The 11,946-nt window shown below is 31.8% G+C and overlaps 1 protein-coding gene across 1 annotated transcript; it reads right to left on the bottom strand.

Annotated features, from left to right (window-relative positions):
- Positions 1-692: 692 nt before the first annotated feature.
- On the bottom strand, positions 693-6,948 carry LOC130975634 (uncharacterized). Its single transcript, XM_057900396.1, has 11 exons — positions 6,941-6,948; positions 6,352-6,471; positions 6,052-6,074; positions 5,823-5,893; positions 3,986-4,348; positions 3,834-3,899; positions 3,519-3,736; positions 3,303-3,406; positions 2,951-3,051; positions 2,056-2,109; positions 693-941 (listed from the first exon to the last, which is right to left on the bottom strand). Exons 1-11 carry the CDS (start codon positions 6,946-6,948, stop codon positions 693-695), a joined length of 1,377 nt encoding a protein of 458 aa, XP_057756379.1.
- Positions 6,949-11,946: the final 4,998 nt, after the last annotated feature.

Here is an 11,946-nt window from a genome sequence, read left to right as displayed (position 1 = left end):
TTAACTATGTCGTACACCTACTTAATATATCGTACAGAAGTACTGAAAAGCACAAGTAAATTTAAGCTTACCAATATCTGAGGTTCTGCCGAAGGGCCACACGGAGGCTCCATTGACACCCATTCTCAGCTTGACGACACTGCACGTGGTACTTTAACCGGTCCGATTCGATAACCCAGTACTCCGCACTCCTCCGAATATTGTAGTTCTTCACACCTTGAAGTACTGCCTCTCGGCTTCTAAACTTGTGGCCGACCTGAAACTCTACACCGCTATCTAGGTTGTAATCCTCTTCACCCGTGTCAAGAAATGGAGTCCTCTCATGCATGGCGTCCAGATCCAGACTGTGATAGTGAGATGGCACTGCCGATAGCGCCAGAATTGGGTGAGGTGGAGGCAAGACATGGCACACCACAGTTTGAACAGGTGTCTCTGGAACACAGTCATCCTCATCCCCACTATCGGACAAGTCGTTGTCCCCAGTGTCCGCCACGTAATCCTCGTCCAACTCCTCCTCACCCTCCTCTGCCTCATCCACTGGAATGGCGACATGAATGGGCGGTGGTGCGAGGGGTCGGTCGTCCTGTACATAGGTCGAGTGTACGGAACTCCCACCACCACTGTGTCCCACCTCTGCGGAAAGCTCCATTACCTAGAAGTCATACGTGCTCATCTCCTAGAAGTCAGAATAGTCAAAATCGGAAGATTTCGTTACCCATGGGTGCCAGCAACCTATACGTCACCCTTTCGATTTTCCTCGTTTGTGTACCACCGAGCTTGCTCAATATCAAACTCTTCAAATTCGACAACGTCTCCACACGCTGAGTGCGAAACAATATCGGATCCTCACACTCAAATGTCACCCCGTTGTTGCCATTTCTCATACGAAGATTGGAATAAACAAGCACAACTATGTATGGATTATTACTGGCCATTAATGCCTTGTATTTGTGAGAAATATGAGACAAAAAAAGAATAGAAAAAGTTTGTGAAGAATACCAAGGATTGTCTTCTATATATCTCGTTTACAGTGTAACGAGATAAACACATTGCAGCTGACGTGTCATATCTCGTTTACACTATAAACGAGATACATGGATTGTCATCTCGTTCATAGTATAAACGAGATATGACTACGGAATGTAAAACGATAAATATTTTTAAAATTATTTATTTCAGTAATTATTACTTTTATTTTATTTATTTAAATAAAAAATCCGATGAATTGCTAATTTAATAAACCAAAAACTTAAATTTAACACTACAAAAAAACTTGGTAATTACGGCGGTTTTTTAAGGTTATTACGGCGGTTTGAACTGCCATTATTACCTTGAACGGCGCTAAAAAAAACCACCATAATTTGAAGCGCCATTTGGTTATTACGGCGGTTTTCGAAAAACCGCCACAATTACCTGGTTAAAACGGCGGTTTTTGAGTTGGGTTAAAACGGCGGTTCAAACCGCCGTTATTACCTGGTTAAAACGGCGGTTTTTGAGTTGGGTTAAAACGGCGGTTCAAACCGCCGTTATTTCCAGGGTAAAAACGGCATTTTTTTATTAGTTAAAACGGCAGTTCAAACCGCCATTATTTCCAGGGTAAAACGGCATTTTTTGTTTGGTTAAAACGGCGTTTATGAACCGTCATTTTTACCTTGGTAGAGTGACATTTTTTGGTTGGTTAAAATGGCATTTTGAACCGCCATTTTTATCCTGATGAGGCATTTTTATTGGTTAAAATGGCATTTAAAACCGCCATTTTTACCGAATTAAAATAACATTTCATGCTGTTTAAAATGACAGCTACAAACCGCCTTTTTTACCGAATAAAAGTGATAATTTTTTATTAAAATTTCCCAATAACAGAAAATCATAATCCATAAACAAAATATTATATAGCTCATGAACAAAGTATTCAACATAATATATGATTTTTTAGTATTGGAAATAAAAAATAATAATTTGTATACAAAATATCAAACATAACATGATTTTTTAACTATAAATATACAACTATAACAATTTTTAATATATACACAAGACAACGTTCACTGAAACCAAGTTTTCATTACGTAAATTCTTGTAAAATCTTTGTTCCAAGTTATCAGTAATCTGCCAAGAAAAAATACCAGAAAAAATTAATAATGACAATTCAATATTAAAAATAACTAAAAAGAATCAGAACCTAAATTAATTCATCAATATTTATTTATATATAAGATATCCCAAGACTGAAATTAGGTGAGATTGTACACGAATAAAAAATAATATACGAAAGAGAATAGCTTGAAAACTTAAGATTTACTACATGGGTAATAAAAAATAGAACAAATTTAGTTGTTAAGATAAACAAATTCAATAGATGGTATAAAAAGGATCAACTGACAATAAGGACAATTAATAACACGTTACTAGTTACTACGAGCTACATGAATGTGCTCAAGACAACTCATACGGATCAAAATTAGGATAATACTATAGTGTATTATATATTTATATCTTTCAATGAAAAATAAAAATTATTTATTTAATAAAATATCACTAAAAATAAATTATGTATAATACACATTCTCTATCAATTTAATAAGAATCTTCACTCTTTAATCAATTCTACTTTTCACTAAACAAATTCCCAACAATTCAATGAGTAACATGTGCTCTGCTTCATCACGCAATCTTACACTGAAAATCATGCCCTTAAGAATTTAATGATTGAATAAGAGATGCACAACCCCCATGATTTATACATCACCGCCTAGAACACCTTCTGAGTGCTTGCGATTTTGTCTTTCTTATATAAAACCAGTTTCTTTCTTTTTAAACTATGAGAATATAGAATAACTAATCTATAAATTAATTTATAAGCAGCTCAAAGGTGTAGAAAGAGAGTGCAAATAAAGGTGTGGCTAGTGCTATAACATGAATAGTTGATAGAGAAGATCACAATCAGAACCTGTGATCCTTCAATAGCTTCCAGAAGGCCTGCTGATATAGGTCCTCCTTTCCGGAGCCTAGTATCAACCCTGAAGGCAACTATGCCGTGTCTGCAGAGAGCTGCATAAAGATGATTGGTGAAGTTGAAGCGAGTTTTCCCTTTGAAACTGACAAACACGTCATATTTTCAATTCTTCTCAAGAGACAAGGGGCTTTGGATTCTTATATATTGATAATTAATTAATTAGTATTTGATTGTTTAATTATTTATTATGTCCAAAAGATAATAGGGTAGTTAACTAATGCTACAAACAAAATCTTTGAAGATGCTTAGACAGTGAGCATACATAATAAGAACACACGAGACTAACCTCTCCCACTATACTTTTTACTTCTGGAGTCGCTTGTTTGAACTGAAAGCACTGATCCTGAGATTTTGTTAACCTCATACAGCAATACAGCCAAGAACAGGAAACTGCAATTATGCCAACATTAGAAGGGTGATCAACAAGTGTCCATATGAATAAACCAAAATATCAATTTATACATTTTGGATTTGGAACCATCTTAATGTTATGCTTGAGTACGATTTCATATCTAAATGGCAATCTATTATTTGCACAGAAGAAGTAGCAGTGTGTCTATTACTATGGGGGTTGGGAGGAGCATACCATGTAGTGATATAAGTGCTGAGTCCATGTAGTTGACCAGTTATATAGAGTTGAGTCCATGAACAAGTGCATATATCAAAGATCCAAATATCATTATAGTAACGTTTTTCTCCAACCCCTCTAATGATATAGACCTGCATATCATGGAGAGTTTAGAAAAATCCATGACAAATTAAACTATAAGAGTTCCACAAAATGAAAATCAATACCAGGCAATTAATGAAAATCTGCCTTGGTTCCAATGTTTACTGCAGCATGACCTGCCCAGACTCCTGGTGAAGAACCTTGAATTCTCAACTGCCATATGAAATTTGATCTTTAATTGTTCGAATTTCGAGAAAATTATTAGCAATTCCAACATAAAAGTTAAGAACTATACATACTTTAGACCAAGTCATTGTTTCCATATCAAGAATATCAATGTTTCCATGGTACTGATAACCTGAATCTCCACCATATACAATAAGCTTGTTCCCAATGGCAATGGTACTATGATTGTCCCTAAGGACAGGAAATTCACCTTTCAACTCAGGGGAAGTCCATCTCATGGTTCCTAGTTCAAGAATGTGCAAATCATTCAAATAGTTTGCTCTGCCTTCCCCACTACCACCAAAGATCACTAGTCTATAGCCGCCAACGAGCACGACCGTGTGGCTCTCCCGGGGCGAAGGAGGTGTCCCTTTGCATTCAGGACTAACCCACACTCTAGTGACAAGATCAAGAATATGCATCCCTCCACAGCAGCCCTGAAATTTGGACACAAAAAACATCTTATAATATTTAGTGATATTATTATTATCTCGTTATTATGGTTGTTCTTAACAAGTTCAAGAAGGGGAAAAAATGTGATTTTCTTTGTTTAGTGTATGTTTTGTAAGGCAGGGAGAAGATGAGAATTTAAAATTTTAATTACTATATTAAGAAAGAAGAAAAGTGATGGTAATTACATCTAAGCATATATTGTTCAACTAATTACAGAAGTGTAAAATTAATTCAGTTTATTCTCTCTAGAGGAAAAAACCACATGGTAAGAAAGATTTAAGGAAAATACTAAAATTCAGAGAAGAAAGTGCTTTGGTTCCTAGCCATAAATAGCAAATAACACAGGGAATTTGAGAGAGAAGTACTAAGAACTCATGAAATTCAACGAGTTCACTGCAACCAGCAAAAATAGTAAAAAAAACATGTCCAGGTTAGAAAACAGAGCTCCAAATTAGTCAAAAATATATGGCCTCAAACTTTCATCACCCAAGAGTATGCAGTGCACTATTAGAAATTTGACACCGTTCTTTAACAAAACACAAAACCTTATACGAATAGAATAGATCTACTTGTTCACCTTTCTTTCAACTTCGGATCATGCATTCTTGGGCAAGGTCCTGCAGCAATTTTATGCAAATATAAATAAAAATCAAATAAGTAATAAATAAAATATTACAAGCAAATAAAATCCATAAAGAAAGGACACAACAGCGCACAAGGATCTTGCTTGCTGGGCTCTAGGGAGAATGTACACAGCCTTATATTTAAATCAAACTATTTGCACTAAGGCTCACCCACCCTCTTGTAAAATTGAGAACGTTCCTATAAATAAACTTCTAAAGAATTAATTAACTAACCTCATGAATCTAATTATGATGCCAAGCATAACACTACAAAATCAAGTCATTACTTATTTACTTTTATTAACTAGGATTTCATTCAAGTGTTTCCTTAGGATGACAGATATGAAGATAAAAGAATATAAACAAAGTCTCTAAAATTTCTTCACAAGAGAGCAACAATCTAGATGACAACAAATAACTCAAATTTCATCATCTGTCATAGAATCCATTAGTTATGGTCAACTCTCATCAATTCTCAATTCTCAGCAAGAAGCAACATAATCAACAAATAAAACTCACCAAGATCGCTACGAGTGTTGACAAAGAGATCATGAGGGCAAAACCGCACCATGTAGAATTCACAACTTCCTTATTGTCCCACATCACTTCTTTGTATCCTTTCCTCTCTTCCTCCGTCAAGTTGTGAGCTTTTTCCACACAAGAACAAGAAACACACACCAAATTATAGTAAGAATGAGGAAGTAAATGATTTGGGGAATGAGAGTATAAAATTATAGTAAGAAATCCAACTGCAACAAAATATTTCAAACTCAACAATAGCAGGCATAAAAAAATAGATAGCATGAATAAACAAGATGTTCTTGACAGAACTTACAACAGCCTGCGGTCCATAAGCAACTAATGAACCACCGAAAAATGGTTCGCTGTAAGGAAAAGGAGCATGTGCTTGAAATCAGAGCAAAAATAGTTATTTAGAAGCTACAACTGAAAGCAGCAAATCTATAAACCAAGAGCTTCACGTACCATTGAGTGAGTACTATTGACTTGTTCGCAATTGAACACAGGATCGGGATGATTCAGTAAGAGGAATGGCTTCATTTAACCCTCCACATATGCATTAGCTGACCTGAAAAAAAAAAGATTAAGAACTTAGAAAATGAAGTGTATATGTAATGTATAACACGTAATAGGATTTAAATCAATCCATTCAATGCCCTAAGCACATAAAAGAGTGAAGGGACCTCAAAGAAGTTCTCTTTTCTGTCATATCTAATGAACTTACCGATGTACAAAAGACTTCATTTTCATTATTTATAAAATATATCCTTAAATACAAATTAGCTAATATTTATAAAAATTAAAAAATAATTAAAAGGATGAATTAATTAAGTGGTAGAACTAACTTTTCAAGTCTATTTCTGAACTTGATCAAATACTTCTCGTTATCTTCTTCAGAAACCTTGTAGATCTTGTCAACGATCTGTTGTCTCTCATTCATATCAAGCTTCCTCACATCAACCTCCCTGCAGAACTATATTATCCAACAAACATTTTCAACTTGTGCTTTTATCAATCATTCAAAACTAATAAGAAAACTTGTGCTTTAATTAAATTTGGAGCAAACTTTAGATTACTTTTGATTAGTTATCCTCTCAAATTATTTGAATTTCAGTTTTCTTCATGGCATGGATTCTAAAAAAGAGCTGAATTTGTTTCATAGCTACAACAACAATAATGAAAAGTATGCCACCAAACAAAGATTGGAATTTATTAATCTCATACTGCCAGAGACAAAAGGAAAATGAAGATTAGCTACCTCACATTTAGATCCCCACACCATATCAAAGGCTTGTCTGAATTTTGTGTAACAAATTCTAGAATCCTTTTGTCCCATTTTCTTCTCCTTTGAAATGAGTTTGGTTCCTCTTTCCACCCATTATTTAGAACATATGTATTCAACAACCGAAGGGTTTCGAATTCAACCAAGATTACTCTGCCATCTGGTTCATGCTTTGAAGCTGGCAGCAAAAAAAGTTTTCCATAAGCATTAAAGAAAAGTTATTGGTTAGAATAAAAAATATAAAATATAAATAATACAATAGTTTAGAAAATAATTGTAAAATCTCACATTCTACAAATAATTCAGCCACATAAGATTATTAAGGAGAGATTAAACCACCAATTTAGAAGCACAACAAAAGCTGATATACAAAACCACCAATTTAGACACATTAACCATCACACACACATAAAAACAAACACATGGTGCTCAAAACTCAAAATAAGCTACAATTCCTATCTCTCAAAACCCTAACAATCATACAATTAAGATGTCATGCGTAAACCTTAATTATTAATCAAATTGAACAATCAACACAAGAACAAATAGTAATTAATTATATTATTATATCGCAAAATAAAAATAAAAAATTAAAGAAGGGACAAGAGAAAGGACGAGAGAGATCTATAATACTTATAGAAGAACTGAGGAAGTATGGGAGAGCTGTGCTTGTTCTGCTTGTGATGGCTTTGATTTTAGAGATCTTCAATAGAGAGATGTCACCAGAGAAGACGCTGAGGGAGGCGCTGAGGATTTTGGCGGAGAAAGCGTAGAACTAGGACGGAAAGAAGAGGAAGCTGGAGGTGATGTCACCGGAGGAGATTACCACGGGAGGAGATGTCGCCGAAGGAGGTCGTCGCCGGAGAAGATCCGAGATCCGAAAGAAGATCCGAGATCGTCGCACTGGCTAGGAACAGTGACTATGGGAAACAACTTCGACAGTGGTAAAGAAGGAGCGTGTGGCTTGGAACTTTCAACGGTTGAAGACGAAGCGGCGGTGGTAACGATGGATTGAGGATGACGACGAGGGAGAGATAGAAGCGAGATTAAGCCCGCCGTTTAACGTATATTCACAGTGTTTCAGTTAGGGATTGTTTTTCAATTTATATATGTAGGATACTGGCGGTTCAAAACCGCCAGAATCACTAGAACTGCCACCAAATAGAAAGTCAGTTACGGCAGCAACAGAAAATGTCATCATGTTTGGGTATTACGGCGGTTCTTCAAAACCGCCGTAATATAAATGCCATTTTAAATATTTTCTTGTAGTGTAATTTGTGCTGTATACTCCCATCATCATCATCATCATCGTCATCATCATCATCATCATCATCATGAGGCACTCTTTGTGTGGTGCCATATAACCATATTGTCTACAACATTCACGCCGCAGTTTTTTCAATTTTTTTAGTTCAACCATCTCTTTTACTCTATAGACTATAGTCTATAATACCTTAAATTCTACTTACTTGATCCTATATATAAACATAACAATTATTCACAATTTCATATTAAAAAGGATAAAAAAAAATTAGTAGTCCAAATAGCGCGGTAGCAATGGCTCATCTTGCTAGAAGCATTTTCATCCTATGGCTTCTTACTATGCTTCCATTTTTTGGCAACGCTTTATCAAGGTCATCGGAAATATCTGTGGCAATTCAGAATCTTCTAGAAGACCAGGACGATCTAATGGTTCATTGCAAATCAAGAGATGATGATATTGGGGTGCAATATCTAAAGTCTGGTGAACATTTCTTGTTCCATTTTAGACCTAATATCTTTGGAACCACACTTTTCTATTGTAGCTTTGCTTGGGAAGATGGCGTTTGCCGTCGGTTTGATATATATGAATATGATAGGGACAAAACTTATACGGATATCACGTGACAAATATTCAAAGAAGGACCTTGTAGGTTTATTGAAGATGATGGTCATGATGATAAACATGGAGTTGATGACATTATTTGCTTTCAGTGGAGTCACTATTCCTGTTGATTATTATTATTATTTGGAATATGATAGTAATTGAGCCATGAACAAGATTTGAACTCATGAGAAGAAGCTTAATTCTAAATGATTAAAAGAAAATCATATATACGTTGCCGTAATGTTAAGAAGAAGAAAATCATATATATCTGTTCAGTAATCTTAAGATTAGTTATTAAATATTAGTTGTTAAATATTGGTTGTCGAAATATTTTTCTTATGCAATATTTGGTCATTAAATTTGAAAATATAATTTAGTAGCTGATTATTTTTACTAACAACCGCTTAGCTAGATCCCAACAAATTAGACATTAAATTGTTATCTAAAATTGTAGTACAAAATTAATTATTTGCCACTGTTATGTCACTAAATTGCCATCACATTATCAATAATATATTCATCACTAATTCAGTCGATATTACTATTAATATTTTGCATTTGTTGTTAGTCTAGACAAAGTCTCTAATAAACTATGACTATATATATATATTACAAAGAAGGTGGAATTTAGCGGGATCTTTTAAAGAGATTTGTGACGGTTTTAAAATACTATAAAATAGATTATCAGCGTTTAGGTGATTATCGTCCTTTAAAGCATTGAGAAATGGATTTATAACAATTTCGATAAAAATTACCGTTATGCCAGAATATTGTGTCAATTTAGTTTGCTCGTTGAATTTCAGTTTTAATCTTGTTGGTATATTCAATTATTTTAAATATGGTTATATACATTATCAGTTTAATTTTTTGAACAAGCAGTTTGATGACATATTGGTACATAATTAGAGATTTTAACTTTTTATAACTTAAAGGTTTAGAATTTGATTTTTATTAACCAAGAAAAAAAAAAGAATGTAGTATAAAATAAATATATAAAAAGAAAAAAAAGAAAAATACTAAATTGATTCTCTACGTTTGGACGTAATCTTATTTTTAGCTTTAAAGTTTAAAATGTCCTATTTAAATCTAAAAAAGTTTTATTTAATTTCAATGTTTAAATAATTAACGAAATATCCTACATAACAGCAATACAAGAATAAGGTCGATAATCTAGAGAATAAGTACAAGTTCTAAAGACACAAAATAGAGAGAGAAGATGGTGACTTTGTGACGGTGATAAGAACGGGATGAGGTTTGAGATGAGATTAAAACGGTGAAGATGGTGATGATGAAAATTATGGTAGAATTAAAAAAAAAAATTGACTGATGGTTGACTGTAAAAAATTTAATGGTAAAGATAAAATCGAAACTTATCGAAATGTTAAGAACAAAATTGAATCAAATTAAATGTTAAGAATATTTTTAAAAAAAAATTAGAAATATTAGAGACAAAAAATATACTTTAGCCCACTTTTATATTAGACCTATGAAATCTATTCCTATTTTTTGTATTTATTCAATCCTTTTTAATTTTAAACATTAACATCTTGGACATAGACTTTGATGGACTTTCACAAATTAAAGGCTTTATTAACTTATTCATATACAAATTAAAATCTCATTCTCATTATCATTTATTATTCTCATTATCAACAATATTTTACAATTTTAATATTATAATTAGTTATAGTAAAATTAATTTTTTTTCTATATAGTTATTTATTTTATAATAATATTTTAAATTTAAATTTCAATAGACTTTTACAAATTAGAAAAATTATTAATTTATTTATACAAATTAAACTCTCATTCTTATTATCATTTATTATTCTAATTATCAATAAAATTTTACAATTTTAATATTAAAATTAATTGTAGTAAAATTATTTTTTTATCAATATAGTTATTTATTTTATAATATCTATTTATATAATTATTTATTTATTGTCATATTAGAAATAAACTTAAAAAAATAATTATATTTATAAATTTTATTTTAATATAAATATTATTATATAATTTTTATGTTAACATTTTTTGTTCTCCAAAAATTTTTTCAAGTTTTGGTATTGACTTAGCTAATAATTTAATTTTTTTTAGAGATAATTTTTTTAATTTAATTATTTAATAATATATTTTATCTTAAATTTTTAAATATTAATAATTAACTAATAATAAAAAATAATAAAGTTTGGCATTTCTTATAAAGTAATATGCTATTTTAAGAAAACTTAAAATATGCGTTAATTGCGCTAGTCACTATGTTAGTATTCCCTCGATGGAACTACTTTTCAGAAACTATAATCTATAATCTATATATATGCAAACGCATTTTGTATTTTACCGTATAATGAAAAAAGCTTTATGCATGCTTTTGAGACTTAAATTTGAGTTCAACCATAACCTTAACTCTATATATTTTTATATTGTGTTAGTCTAAACAATGTTTAATTTCATCTAGTCATATATATAGACAGAAAAAGAATATATATATATATATATATTATGATTAATATTTCGGATAATTTACGCATATAAAACATCTCTATGGAGATATTACATATAAATATCCTAAATGAAAAATCGTTACATGTATATATCCTAATTTAAATCTGACTTGTAAAAAACTTGAGACTTTAGAAATTGGAATTAACAGGTAAGTGATTATAGCTACACGAAAAACTCAATGAATTATTAGGACACTAATAAAAATAAAATTACGTACATGTTCTCACTTTCCAGGTGGGTAAGTAATTTTTTATTGTTATTTTAAAATCTAATGTGTTATTTGTGATTTTACATTTAAAAATGTGTTTCGAAATTCTAGATTTATTTATAAAATTTTTTATATCGGACAAATTAGTATATAATAATATAATTTAGATATCTTTTTTACAATTTTTTCCAGATTGAAAATAAATATTATATATATGGAACAATTTTTATGATTCCTACTCTAAAATTTAATAGTAAAAATTTTAAAGCAATGGTTTTTTTTGTGTGGTGCCATGCACTCTTTGTGTGGGGCCATATAACCATGTTGTCTACAATATTCACTCTTTTTGTGGTGCCATACACTCTTTGTGTGGGGCCATATAACCATATTGTCTACAATATTCACGCCGCAGTTTTTTCAAATTTTTTAGTTCAACCATCTCTTTTACTCTATAGACTATAGTCTATAATACCTTAAATTCTACTTACTTGATCCTATATATAAACATAACAATTATTCACAATTTCATATTAAAAAGGATAAAAAAAATTAGTAGTCCAAATAGCGCGGTAGCA

The sequence above is a fragment of the Arachis stenosperma genome, chromosome 4, assembly GCF_014773155.1.
Source record: "Arachis stenosperma cultivar V10309 chromosome 4, arast.V10309.gnm1.PFL2, whole genome shotgun sequence".
Classification (NCBI taxonomy): domain Eukaryota; kingdom Viridiplantae; phylum Streptophyta; class Magnoliopsida; order Fabales; family Fabaceae; genus Arachis; species Arachis stenosperma.
This window is presented reverse-complemented; position numbering and strand designations above follow the sequence as displayed.